The sequence below is a fragment of the Pocillopora damicornis genome, chromosome 2 (assembly GCF_964200805.1).
Source record: "Pocillopora damicornis chromosome 2, jaPocDami1.2, whole genome shotgun sequence".
Lineage (NCBI taxonomy): Eukaryota > Metazoa > Cnidaria > Anthozoa > Scleractinia > Pocilloporidae > Pocillopora > Pocillopora damicornis.
The window spans coordinates 19,485,086-19,499,655 of NC_142671.1; the positions used below are offsets into that span (position 1 = coordinate 19,485,086).

Sequence of the window (14,570 nt, forward strand, 5' to 3'; positions counted from 1 at the left end):
TTTTTCTTTCTTTCTTTTGTTTATGTGGTGTAGTAAATAGTTTTACAGTATGTACTCCCTGGGTTTCAGAGAATTTCCTTTTTCTAATTTTAAGATCGCATTTTTTTTTCCAATTTAGTGGCTCTAAGACCAAAATTCCATTTTTAACTAGTTTTCGAGATATCTTTAAACGGGAAGCTTGTCTCTGAATTTTCACTCAAAGGCGTTAACGAATAATTAAGCAAAAGCGTTGAGTACACGCCAATTTGATCAGATCATTTAAGTACCAAGATTCTCTTGAGAAAGATTGCACCCTTACAAGCCGTCAAAATTGTGGATGAATATCTTTCAAAAATAATGATACTCAAACGAACAGTTTGCATGACTTTGAACATGTTATCTGCTTTGAAATGGCCTGTTGGTCATTTCAAAACCGAGGGTTATTTAGCCTATGAATTCGCCAATTTACCTTTTCAACTCAGTTGATAAAACTAAATTAGCCCCTAGTTTCAAAACCCACTCTGAGAATTTCAGAGGCTAATTAAAATAACACGAAAAGAACACGAATTCGTAGAAAGTGACCAAACCGAACAGAACTACCTAGTATTGCCGACGAACCAAAACTGACCAATCACGACCGACCTAAACGACTTGAGTATCATTGCCATTAACAAACTGACCAATCAGCTTACATGAACCGGACTTTAAACGCTCGACTGACAACAGCTTCTCACTTAATTCTGATGATTACTACCGCCTGTGACTATTGCCGACAACTTTGTAGCCCTTCTCAAGACTTCCCTCAGCCGGAAGTTTAAACCACACGATGAATCAACATTTTCTGCGCCGATCGCCATTTGTCAATGGTCACCTTGTTTAAGTACCCTTCTTGCCCTGTTATTTTGGCAAGATACCAAATATTACGAGTGTTTTCACTTAAGTTAAAAGGTCTCGTTCTTATGGAAAAAAAAACTTTGTTTTTTATCTCCCGTAGCCGACCACATTCTTTGACCCTGCTATAGGCGTCAAATAGGACAGGGACTCTTTCATTTAAAAATGCCTGAAAGTTGAATATCGATTCATCAATAGTAACCCAGTAAGAATTTCAACTTGGAATGAAACTAATGAAACCTCTTAAAACAAAAAAAGTGTTTTGTGATAAACCTTTTGGATTCACGCATGTATTTGTTAAAAGCGAGTTTTTATTGTTCGCACTCCCAATTTGAAGTACTAAAACTTTTTTATGTTTTCTGTAAGAAATTATTCTATACACGGAAACTAAATTTTCTTGATCGTGTTCGTTTTTATTCAAGGGGCAACGTGAGATTTTTTACTTCAGGCAAACATTTTTATGTTATAAATCTAAAAAAAAATCGACAATTAAATTAGGTAGAGGAGTAGTTCTTAACTATTATAAAAGTGCCTTTGGGTAACTTTCCTATCTACGTACCTTTTGGTGTCTTCCAATGCACTATCCCGTGATCTCTATAATGAGTCGATGTGAAGAGATACATTTTTCTTGTAAAGGATAAAGTGTACCTTAATTTAGGAGTCAGAGCTCATGGGATTATTTGCATGTAGGTGGCTGATTGGTTAAAAGGTGCAATGGTGACAACAGAACTCCACCAGTTCATGGTACTCTATGAGTTAGTTTTGCTGGTATCCCCCTGCTTCGTGCACTTTTCAGTCTTCAAGCTGTCCAAAATGTGGTTTAAATTGATATCTGACAAAAGCATACGTGACTGACGGAATTAATAATTAAACGACCGCGAAGAAATCCGTATTTGTTAACGTGATGGATTTCACCAGAAAGCGTTTAGTTCCACTAATTTCACCAATCAAGAATTCGACAGATCGGGAAAATCTAAACCGGCTATTTTCGGCAAGAAGCCGTGTTTTAATTTCATGTAACTTGACCGTAAAATGATGACCTGTTTTACAAAATAGTCCATTTAACATTCTGTTAATAATTGAAGTACAGTCTAACTTGGCTTGATAGCTCAGTTGGTTAGAGCGCTGCACCGGTATTCGCAGAGGTCATGGGTTCGATTCCCGTTCAGGCCTGAATTTTTTTCAGGCCTTATTTCTCAACTGCTTAAGTTGAGTATATACTGCGATGATCTTCATTTGCTTAAAATGTATTTTCCGCAGTACAAATATATGACTTTCATGTATTCTTATCACACCTTCTCCATCTACGGGTATATAACGAACTCACAATTGACCAGCTCCCAGTTGGCTTGATAGCTCAGTTGGTTAGAGCGCTGCACCGGTATTCGCAGAGGTCATGGGTTCGATTCCCGTTCAGGCCTGAATTTTTTTCAGGCCTTATTTCTCAACTGCTTAAGTTGAGTATATACTGCGATGATCTTCATTTGCTTAAAATGTATTTTCCGCAGTACAAATATATGACTTTCATGTATTCTTATCACAGTCTAACCTTTCTATAGCGGCCACCTTGAACAGAGGAAAATGGCCATTGTAGAGAGGTGGCCTTTAGAGGGAAGTAATGCGGGTAGGAAATTGCTCTTTCCAAAAACGCTTTTTCTGGAACGTGAATCCGTACCATCATGAAAATAAATTTATAAAAGGAAACAGGAAAGATCAAGCTAGATGCTCCAAGACAAACAAAAACAAAAACGTGTGCAAAACAGTAGGAATAATATAGAGTGAGTCGTTAAGTCTGTTCTACGTCCACTTTTATTATTGCAAACTACATTGGTTTTCTTTTCGGTTGAATTAATCTATGAAATGCCGCCTGCTTGTTTGATTAGTCACTTATTTCGCTACATCGTTCGTCCGCGAGTCGATTCATAACTGGTTGTTGTAGACAGGGTGTTTTTGGCTCGTTTTCAGATGTCAAATAAAAACCAATAGGACATTTTTTATGGAGCATGTCTATTTCCATCAGTTGCTTTTAGTTCCTCAGTTATGTTAACCAAAAAATTTTTCCCCCGAATAGTTCATTTCTAAATGAACTTTGTGATGCAGGTATGACATCACCGTGTTTCTTTTCGATAAGATGGAATTTTGCAACCTAATTGTTATAACATTATATTCACAGGTACTGCTGATACTGTTTTACCTGTATAAAGAAATTTACGATGTTTATGCTTCACCAGTAATTCTTGTTAAACAGTTGTATTCTTTACCTATTCCTGTCATAGTTTAATTACATAAGTTCTTGAGACCTTTTTTTGTGTGTCAGTATCTAACCAGATCCAAAATGAATTTCCTTCCTTCTTTTAGATCCTTTGTTATCATGTTATTTGTAACGATGTGCCACGTAAATAATAAGAAGACTTTTAACGATATAGTCAGCGTTCGTCACGGCCTGCTTTTTTGGTCAACTACTGTTGTCAGTTCCCAATTACCACTCAAACTTTCTTTAGACATTAGTCTTAGCATCTTTCCTTTTTGTGTCGCACTGGGTAAAAATCGTTAATAGACGCCCGATTATTTCATAGATCGCAATCACTAAACAAGAAGATAAGAAAAAGAAAAAAACTAATAATCAACTAAATTGCTGCGAGCTTATGACCTCGAAAATAAACTGAAAGGGAGGAATGAAAAGAGTGAATTTGTAGAAGTAATCGCATGGGCTGAGCAAACTTTACACAAATAATACTTGAGTTTTCCGAAGTTGAGGAAATTGCCCGAGTCCCGCAGGATAATTTAAGATATATTTCCTTACGTTTACGAGGAAACATGCGACTTATTGTTTACAATATTAAGGGCAAAATTTCCTTTCACTAGGAAGGTCAAAAACGCGCGCTATTGCACAATTTCGTAGGAAGCCATTTCAGTGTTCCGTTAGCGTCAATTAACTGTAGATCGCACGAATCAGCTGAATGAAATTTTAATTTTGTACCACGACGCTAAAGCAATGAAACCAGCCCTGCTAAAAGATATTCCCCGTCGATGAAATTATAATACTTATAGGCAAAGTTCAGCCTTTCTGAGTGTTTTCAATTTTAAGGAGTGTACGAATGTACAAACCAATTTTAACTGAAGAAAAATTCCAAAACAAAATAAGGCTCGGTTTTCTTAGGCCCTTAAGTGCTTTCAGCAATTTCCAGGTTAAAAGGATCTAAATAGAAGATGGAAAATCCATTCTGGATCTTACTTAGGCTTTATGGTCTCTTTTACGAAACATTCAATTAATACAATACAATATTTATTTGCCATATACGACATTTACACATGGAAAAAAAAATGAAGAAAATTGATGACAGAAAATAAATGGCGAGAAAACCTGAAAGAAACCACGAGGCTTATAACAAGTCAGGTTTTCTCACTTAAAATAACTAATCTTATATTAGAATTACAATATGGACTTATGGTAATTAACTTTGACCGCGCACACGTACACACACACACACACGCACACACATATTAAGTAAGTTAGTTAAGAATTACTGCCTTACAGAAGCTAATACTTAGAGAGAAGAAATTCCTTAAGCTTTCTTTTAAAAGAAGCGGAGGAGGGAGAACTAGTTATGTCAGAATTTAACGAATTATAAAAGTTTGGACCTTGAAAGTAAATTGAAAACTTCCTGGTGTTCGTTCTGCACAGTGGCAAACGGAAGGACTGAGCATTCCTAGTATTATAATTGTGGATTTGACTATTCAGTAAAAAAAAGTTATTGAATTTGGAAAGGAGTGTAGAGTTCTCGAATGAAAACATAAAAGTACCTAATTGAAACGAATGGATATCATGAAATTTTAAGAGTTTAAGTTCCTTTAAAATAGGGCCAGTATGGGCAATGTATGTAGAATTGCTTACTATTCTTAACGCGCGTTTCTGTAAGGTTACAATTCTTTGAAGGTTTGACTTATAGGTACCAGCCCAAGCTAAATTGCAATAATACAAATATGGAAGGATCATAGAATTGTATAAAGTACGAAGGGAGTGAGTAGAGAGAAAAAACCTAGATTTATGAATAATACCTATAGATTTGGATAATTTATTTGCTGTTAAGGATATATGCGATTTCCAGGTCAAATTGTCATCTAATAAAACACCCAAAAACATGGTCTCAGAAACACGAAGAATAGGCTGCTCATTTATGAAAACTTGAAATTCAAAGGATTGCTTCTTTTGCCAAGGCTTGAATACCATAAAATTCGGCTAACCTGGATGAGACTTTAGATCAATCTTAATCGATACTACATTTTAAGAGTAGTTGTTTTTGTCTTTCTCTCTCATTCCCGGAAAAAAGCTTTTCAGTACGATCTCTACACAAACAGGGCGAGGTTGCTATCAAAGGTAGTGACATGTACCCATTTAATCCTTTATTCAAACACAATGAGACACAAGCATAGTCCTAACTTAAGCGTGAAAAATTTCAACGATTAGGTAAGTTATCTAAGTGCACCAAAATTAAAGTTTCATTCGTTTTCATTTCTATTTTCCAGCGGTGTACTTTGGAGACATTAATCTTCTGCCTTTCTTGTCAGCAGATATGGTTGATGCTTTATGTGTAGGGGCATCTCTGTTTGGCAAGGACCACACAGTTTTCCGCTGATCACGATTTTCATTATAGCACATGCACCAAGATCCCGCAAGTTTCCAATCGCAACCACGCCACCCCCAATCTTCAAATGTATTTGGGTATGCAGTTACCTTACTTTCACCTGCACCTTGTTTCACTGACTTGTAATGGACACATGTTGGACCACGACATGAACACCAAATGGGTCTGTAGTGACAGTCATCGTCACTGTGGCAGCCCTCTTTTGCCAGGGTACACTCGAATTCTGGATACTCCTCGCTGGAGCCACTGGTATGGTCAAATTTTTGTATGGCAAGTCCAGAGTTACTTATGTATGGACAACCATAATTCAAGAACCCAAGGTAGTAGTACTCGAGGTTTGTGGCTCGGATATTGTTAGGAGACCCCTGTTTAAATCGGCTCTGTAGGATGGTCCAGATAGCCATGAAGGTGTGCTGAACAGACGCGGGCAATTCATCTGCTTCATTCATTAGTTGGCCAAGCAATTCAACCGACGTCGCCCCGTTTGCCAGCTTGCTATTTGTTTCCCTTTTTCCACCTTTGACGAAGCGTTTCTCGCTTGTGCTCATCCTGCTCGCTTTGGATATCTCACTTTGGCTCACGTTTGAACATGCAGAGACGCCAACCTTTCCAACCTGAGAAGGTCCTGCGACCGAAACGCAAGCTTTTACTTGGAAATCTCTTTCAGTGTAAGCCTTAGAGCTCTCTGCGAATGTCATCTGCTGAAATCTTGATCCGCGCTTCACAGATGTTATGGCATGAGAGCCGTATTCCTTAAGAAAATTACGGTACTCTCTCCATGAGTTTGGTTCCCAAGGATTTTGGATGTTTACGGGCAAGTCCTCCAGGTCACTCAGAAATGTTTCCTTCAAGCTGGTGATGTCATTCAGAAGGCATTCTTTATCGACATAGACCTTTTCTGTTAACGCCTGCTTGATTAAAGACATGCCACTCACTTCCGTGTTCTGTGAACTCTTGCTCTTTGTTGCTACTGATACCGTAACACCCAACGAGTAGGCGGACTGCAAAGAGGCGCTCAAGCTTGACTGGGTGGCAAGTGATTTATAAAATTCCTTGGTATTTGCATAATATTCGAAGTGGCTGCTTGAAGACTTTAAAGTTTTCTTTACGAGACATTTCTGGGGGAACTCCTCAAAGATCCTGTTCTCTTGCTCCTGGAAGTCGGCCAGTAAGTTGACTTTTCGAATATCTATTACTTTTCCCAGCCCAGGATTCTCGGCTACTGTAGCCTCACATGTTTCTTTAAATGTGTATAACACAAAAACAAGAAGCACCAAAGAGACATGCATTATTCTGCTTTTCGAAGTACAATCTGCGGGGAAAAAATGCATAATAACTATGGAAAGTGGCCACAGAACGGGACCAAAACGTGTTTAATATGAGGCGGTTAAGCAATTGTTTTAATGAAAACAGAAAACTTCAGTTAAACCGTTTGTTTTGACACAAATGAAAAACAAATAATAAGCTAGCATTTTTAAGCTGTTAGTAAGATATCGGTGATCATTTCCCCGTAACAAAGACCCCCCGGAAGTGACTTCGAATCAGTGGTAAGTTAAAGGTACAGCTTAAAAGTTATGTCAAATTTGTTTGTGTTACATGAAAGACGTCCTCCAATTTGGGTATTGAATGTCTTGTAATGAGTTTCAACCTGTTCTTATCACCTCGAAAAGCTCAACAACGCTCTGTGCTAAAACTAAGACAGACTCATCAGATAGAACTTTATTCGACGTAGGGCGTTTCCTATTAAAGACTAAATGATGATTATTCTTACAATAGTTGAAATAACACAAGGGCATCCAAAACAAAAACACACCCTCATGTTTAAGTTAAGTTGTATTGTAGCACTGCTTGGACTTCTCGTAAGTTCTTGTCAACGAACTGGTAGTTTAAAAACGATAACTTTTTCAAAGGTTTTAAATTTTAGAAACTGTTTCTTAAATGAAGGGGCTTACGACGAACGTTGACTTAAGCCTCTATATTTCACTCCAAGCTTTAGATGATTCTGTAATTTAATAACGAACGTTTCTTTACTTACCACTTGAAGTAATTTTTGGGCTTTACAATGAAGCACTCTTTCGAGTTTATTTATCAGTTGCCTTCTTTTCAGTGGCGTTATCTATATATTTGCTTTTGTCTATTTTAAAGTTTGCGCGTTTGTTTCAAATTCGGTGACTTGAAGTCAAACATCCCATTTTTAGCTGGTTTGAATTCCAGCTTTTAAATTTCCATCTGAATAAGACTGGATTCGAAACATCTTTAAACAGGAAGCCTGTTTGTGAATTTCCACTCAAAGAACCTTTTGAATAGTAAACGGATCTGTTTACAACACGTCAGTCTGATCAGTTCTTTAAATACCAAAATTCTCTTTATAAAGGGTGCACCCTTAAAAACCGTCAGCATTATAGATGAATTTCTTTGAGAAATAATGAGACCTGGAACGAACAGTTTGTATGTTGACTCTGAACCGACAGGTAGTTCCGAAGCCCACCCTTGCAATCTCAAATAATCCTTTGTTTTTGAACCCCATATCCAACCAGGTGACTTTCATTAACCATATTGCGGGCTTCAATTTGGTTACGACGCTCAGTACTATATGCCCTTAAGTAGAATATCCATCAGTTGTAACACTGTTAGTATTGCAACTTAGAATAGAACCACTAAGATCTCTTAGTAAAGCAAGATGTTTTTCCTGAATAGCATTTTGGACTTGAGATGTACTTTTTAATTTTCAAATTGTATGCCTATTTACACCACTAACACCCCCTGATGTCTTCTACAAAGAAATAATTCACAAGCACTGAACAAAATGTTGTAATTTTACAGAAGAAACTAAAATCAAGATGTTTGAATCCAGCTTGTCGTCTTCTTCTCCAGTATCCTGTTTACAAGTGGCTAAGTGAGATTTGGTACTTTTGTCGAATATTTTAAAGTTCAAAAGTGGAGATTACTTAAAAACTGTAAAGTGTGTTTTATAAATTAACTTTATGAGTTTTTCTAAATTGCAGGATCAAAGATGAATTCCCAGATGATCTCAAGAGGATTTCCTGTTGTACCTTTTCTATCTACGCACCTTATGGTATCGATCTGTCCAACACACTTTTTTCCCTGACCTCTGTGTGATCTCGGTGTGTCGAAGTGGTGAATTGCGTTTGGCTTTTACAGAATAAAATGTTACTTAATTTAGAAGTCATACCTCATAAGAACATTTTCATGTGGGCAGTTCATGGTCCTCCATGAGTGATTTTTGCTGGTAGTCCGCCTACGCAGTGCACTTTTCAGTATTCAAGCTGTCCAAAATGTGGTATTAATTGATTTTTGACAAAAGTAGACGTAACTGGCGAAATTAATAATTAAACGACTGCAGTAAAAGTAAACTTCTTTTTGTCAACCGGTCGACTTAACTTGACTTGTGGCATCCTAATGAATCCGTAAAAAAAAAAACTAGATATATCTTGGTAGGTGGTGTAGGACAGTGCGAGCGATTTATGGCGTACAAATACGTAACATAATTAAAACTTTCGGTGAAACAGAAACAAAAAAAAAAAGGTTCAAATTATAAACAAGAAAAATAAAGGTTTCCAGACAAAAGAATTTGATATCGTGAGTCTAAGTTTGTTCTATGTTTAGTATTGCAGACTAAATTGGGGTCCCCTTTAGTCAAAATAAGTTGTTAAGTGTTGTCTGTTTTAGGGAGTGGTGGTCGCCTATCGTCCGCGAGTGATTTACTGATTTGCTAAAAAAAAATAAAAGATTTACAAAGGAAATAATTTAATACAGAGTGTAAGTTTGTTCTACGTTCACTTTTAGTATTGCAGACTAAATTGGTGTCCTCTTTAGTTAAAGTAGGTTGTGAAGTGTTTTTCTGCTTGAGGGAGTAGTAGTCGCCTATTTCGCTGAGTCGTTCGTCCGCGAGTGATTTACTGGTCGTTGATGAAAGGGTCTTTCCGTCATGTGATACACACTTTACACAACTTTTATATTGCTAATCGTGGTATTTAATCGGACTAAGTGCCGTCTAACAAAGCGTTCGCAACTGTACAATTCCCAACAATGAGCCAATAGGCGCTTGCAAACACCAAACACTAAAAAATGTATTTAAGAGCGTTTTTATTTTTGCAATTTTATATCAGTTGGATTTAGTTCATCAGTTAAGTTTTTCAAAATTGTCTTCTTCTAGCAATGATTATTTCGACATTAATTTTGCGACGCAGCTATGACACTGTCGTGTTACTATTTCTTCCCGATATGATGGCGTTTTACGAGCCAATTTTTATCACACAATATTTACAGGTAGTGCTGTTACTGTGCTACCTGTTTACCTGAAATCATAGGGAAGAAGCTAAGCTAAATTCTAAGATAGGAACCAACATTCCAATCATTCCGATATAAAAGCGAGATCCCAAAAGACTAGCTAAAACTCTAAAACAAACTCACAAAGAGACTGTCTTCAAAGGATAAATGAGAAACGCTTGAAAACGAATTCAAACAAAACTGATAACCGAGTGGGAAAAACGAGCAGCTTACTAACAAAGCATGAAAAACCTAAGCCAAGTGTTACAAGGTTGCAAAGAAACTGGTATAAAAACTGGGCGAAACTACCGAAAGAATAGATGTTTAAACAAGCACAAAGAAAAGGAACATAAGCATTTAAATAACAGTCCCGCTTGTAAGAGTTTGAACAAAACGAACTTCAAGACAAGGTGGGCAAAATGGCGCTTTTCGATAAACGCGTCTTATCGCTAGCCCAAAGCAAGGCAACTAACTAGAATGTGGTTCTGGGTGGAACTTAAAGATCACGTCCCTAATGAACAAACAGTAACGTCACTATTGCGGTTTAACCCGTTTAACCGAAACAAACTTATAACGAATCAATGTCCGGTGGCAAAGGGGTGGCAGCCGTTACAACCACCATTAGGGTTCGAAAGATTGTTACCGTACAAGATTACATATATCGGACAACCGTGACTCTTGTGTCATGTAATCGTTTGGCAGGTAGCTTGTTAAGGTTAAAAGTTACCTACCCTCTTCCCCTCTCACAGTTGTTTTAGTCTGTACTCGAGCTAATTGACCCATCCAGATGAAGCTTATCTCCATTTCGATAGCATTAAGCGACTAGGAGTGTTATTACTCCCCCCCCCCCCCCTTGAGTGAGATAACAGTCCATCTGAATGCCAACCTCAATGCTATACTCCCGGGTTAGGAGAGGCACTGTGATACATACTCCTCGACCGGCGAATTAACCAATAGGCTACCGCGTTCACCTTGAACTGAACTAATCATCTATTTCTGATCCGTAATGGCTGTATGAAATATGTGTTCTGTAAACTGTTTCAAAACCACCAAGATTACTACCGCCAGGCACGGTCTTATGGGATACTATAGTTCGTTCTTAATGTGTTTTTTTTGTTTTTGTTTTTCGAGAATTGTAGCTTAAACTGAGTGATAAAGAGCCAAATCTTGGAAAAAGTGACGCAAAAAACTTGTGCCCGAAGACTTAGACTTCGCCTTTGCCTCAGATGAACGGAAGTAATGATTTTCGGAAAACATTTCTATGTAGGTTAATTCAACAGAGCTTTATATTTCACGACATGAAGTGTGTAACACTAAAGGTGTACTTTGTGTGTAAGATCGAAACACCACTTTGTTAGCACATGACTTTAAGTTCTCTGTTGTTTTCCTTTTACGTTGTTTTAATTTTTCAATTTTGCATAATGTACTTGAACCAGTATTTAAAGTTAAAAATTAATCGTTTGCAGCAGTTTTCTCGTAAAAGCATAAGTTCATTCGTAAATCACATTTGAAGTCGCATCCAGTGCAGCTAACGTAACCCAACAACAAATGCACCTGTTATTCGATAAGTTCATTTTTCTCTATCTCTCTCTTGCTGTGCTGTACTGTACTTACTTTTAAAGTTTTGTTTGTAAATTGGTTTTAGATCAACCGCTTGAATAATTAACCGTTTAACAGAGTCGCCGCCAGGGCAGCAGTTCAAATAAAGCGCGCGTAAATTTACTTGCTGGAGACTCCTTCGAGAAAAATACATTTTGACTGTATGTGTGGAATAGCAAAGATTTTGAGACCTCGATCAAAGGCGAAAATAATGGTAGGGCTTATAAGCATGTTTTTTTAAATCAGGCCTGGCGATTTGAACCGCCAGAACGAACCGAAAAAAAGAACGGGAGAGTCGAGCAAACATTTTTATATTAGAAATCTTAAAAATAGTGTATGTATCTTAAAAACTTTAAAAATCGCCAATCCTATTAGATAGAGGAGTAGTTCTTAGTAGAGTAGGTCTCTGGGAAACTTTCCTTTATACTTACCTTTTGGTTTCTTCAAAAACACTCTATCCCCTGAACTTCATAATGAGTCGATGTCAAGAGAAACGTTTGTCTTTTAAAGAAGAAAGTGCACCTTAATTTAAAAGTCATAGCTCATGGGATTATTTGCATGTAGACCGCTGATAGAATAAAAGGTGCCATGGTGAAAACAAAACTCCACCAGTTCGTTGGCCTGTATGAGTGAGTTTTGCTGGTAATCCCCCTGATCTGTGCACTTTTTAGTTCCAAGCTGTCCAAAATGTGCTATTAATTGACATCTGAAAAAAGCAGACAGGAATTAGGCGAATCGGGAAAATCTAAACCGGTTGATTTGGGCAGGAACCCGTGTTTTAATATGATGTAACTTGACCGTAAAATGATAACCTCTTTTACAAAACGGTCCACTTAACATTCTGTTAATAATTGAAGTACATTCTAACCTTTCTAGAACAGCCACCTTGAACAGATGAAAGTGGCCATTGTAGAGAGGTGGCCTTTAGAGGGAGGTAATGCGGGTGGGAAATTGCTCTTTCCAAAAACGCTTTTTCTGGCACATGAATCCGTACCATTAGGAAAGAAAATTAAAAAAAAAAAGAAACAAGAAAGATCAAGCTAGATAGTATAGAACACTGCGAACAATTTGTGAAGTACAAATACGTAACATATCTAAGAATTTATCTTTCAACTAAAAAACAAAATATGATGCTCCAAAACAAACAATAACAGAGAACGTCTACAAAACGAAAGAAGTAATATACAGCGAGTCTTTCAGTCTGTTCTACGTTCACTTTTATTATTGCAGACTACATTGGTTTTCTTCTCAGTTGAATTAATTAGTAAAATGCCGTCTGCTTGTGGAAGTAGTCACCTATTTCGCTACATCGTTCTTCCACGAGTCGAGTCGTAACTGGTTGTTGTAGAAAGGGTGTTTTTGGCTTGTGTTACGCGCTCTACAGAGGTTTTTTAGGTGCCTAACAAGACAAATAGTCTAAAAAACTGTTCGTAATTGTACAAAACTCACCAATGTGCCGTTCAGCGATGTTAAATATCAAATAATGAGGCATATTTTGAGGAGCAGGTTTATTTTCACCAGTTGCTTTTAGTTCTTCGTTTAAGTTATCCAAAAATTTTTTTCCCAGGAATAATTCATCTCTAACTGAACTTTTTGATGCAGGTATGACATCGCCGAGTCTCTTTTCGATATGATGGCGTCTTACAACTTAATTTTCATCACATAATTTTCACAGGTACTGCTGATACTGTTTTACATCTATAAATAAATTTACGATGTTTATGCTTCACCAGTTATTCTTATTAAACTGTTGTATTCTTTCCCTATTCCTGTGGTAGTTTAATCATGTAAAGTTATTGAGTCCTTTTCTTTTTTTGTGCGTCAGTATCTGACCAGATCCAGAATGAATTTCCTACCTTCTCTTAGATCCTTTGTTAAAAAAAAAGAAAATTGCCCGAGTCGCGCAGGATTATTAAAGATATGTATCCTTAAGTTTACGAGGAAACGTGCGACCTCTTGTTTACAATATAAAGGGCAAAATTTCCTTTCACTAAGAAGGTAAAAAACGCACGCTGTTGCTCTGTTTCGTAGGAAGCCATTTCAGTTTCCAGTTAGAGTCAATTAACTGTAAAACGCACGAATTAGCTGAATGAAATTTTAATTTTTTACCACAACGCTGAAGCAATGAAGCCAGCCTTGATAAAAAAAAAATTCGCCGTCAATGAAATTTTACCGAGAGAGGTACAACTATGTTTTCCGTATAGTGCCACTGGTGAAAAGCTCGAGCCGTTGGTGTGCGGAAAGTTGCAGAAACCTCGTTGTTTTAAAACATAAACCTTTAACCAAAAGAAAAATAGTTGAACAGCGTCAACAACATCTGTAATCAGATGCAGTTAACATTGGATTCCTTTTTCCAAAAGCATCTTGGAAATTTAGAAAGAGAATCTTGAACATTTCATGTTTAAATGATTTTAAAGCGGCAATCATATTAACCTGTGTGTAACACTGAATTTTTTTGCAAATCAAATAAAGTGACGTTGAAAAGCTTCCTTGTGATCCATGTTGTTTGTTCCTTTACTGATGTGCTCTATTGGTACTCGTGTACCATGTTCTGGTACTTACAGTCAGACAATACAATATGCGGTATAAAATTGCCTTATGAGTAAAACCTCAGTAGACCGGACACCCCTCTAAACTGGACATTTCCTCCGGCCCCAAGGGTGTACGTTTTAGAGAGGTTCCACCGTAGTACTTTTAGGCAAAGTTAAGTCTTTTCGAATGTTTTCAATTTAAGGAGTGTACGAATGAACAAACCAATTTCAACAGGAGAAAAATTCCTAAAAAGTAAGGCTCGGTTATTTTTGGGCCCTTAAGTGCTTTCATTTTGTCTTAAAATTGTCCCATAGATTGGTAACGAGTTAGCAGGTGATGACGTAAAAAAAGGGGAAACTTTCCGTTTACACTTACAAATCTCTCACAACTCTTGTGATTTTGTTGTAGTCAGCGTTGAAATACTCTTTAAATAATGTCCGACAGCGATAAATGCCCTTTGTCTAAGCCGATCAGCATTTAGTAATTTTTCCCTCGGAAAAGGGGTCGGAATATCAACTCGGAAATGGATTTCAGCCATTTTCCAGGTTAAAAGGATCTAAATAAAGAAAGGAAAATCCGTCTGGATTTTGCTTAGGCTCGAACGTGTCATGGGAGGCGACTAATCCTTTTAGC

The 14,570-nt window shown here is 37.3% G+C and overlaps 1 protein-coding gene across 3 annotated transcripts; it reads right to left on the reverse strand.

Moving 5' to 3' along the window:
- Positions 1–5,259: 5,259 nt before the first annotated feature.
- Positions 5,260–12,446, reverse strand: LOC149050223 (DELTA-thalatoxin-Avl2a-like). Of its 3 annotated transcripts, none has more exons than XM_089195043.1 (2): positions 11,837–12,446; positions 5,260–6,828 (listed from the first exon to the last, which is right to left on the reverse strand). In XM_089195043.1, the coding sequence occupies exon 2, from the start codon at positions 6,803–6,805 to the stop codon at positions 5,387–5,389; it is 1,419 nt and encodes a 472-aa protein (XP_089051169.1). In that variant the 5' UTR covers positions 6,806–6,828; positions 11,837–12,446; the 3' UTR covers positions 5,260–5,386. The 3 variants fall into 3 exon arrangements, with proteins under 3 accessions (XP_089051169.1, XP_089051171.1, XP_089051170.1); XM_089195045.1 differs by lacking the exon at positions 11,837–12,446 and adding an exon at positions 8,710–11,813; XM_089195044.1 differs by lacking the exon at positions 11,837–12,446 and adding an exon at positions 8,587–11,813.
- Between the last annotated feature and the right edge of the window lie 2,124 nt (positions 12,447–14,570).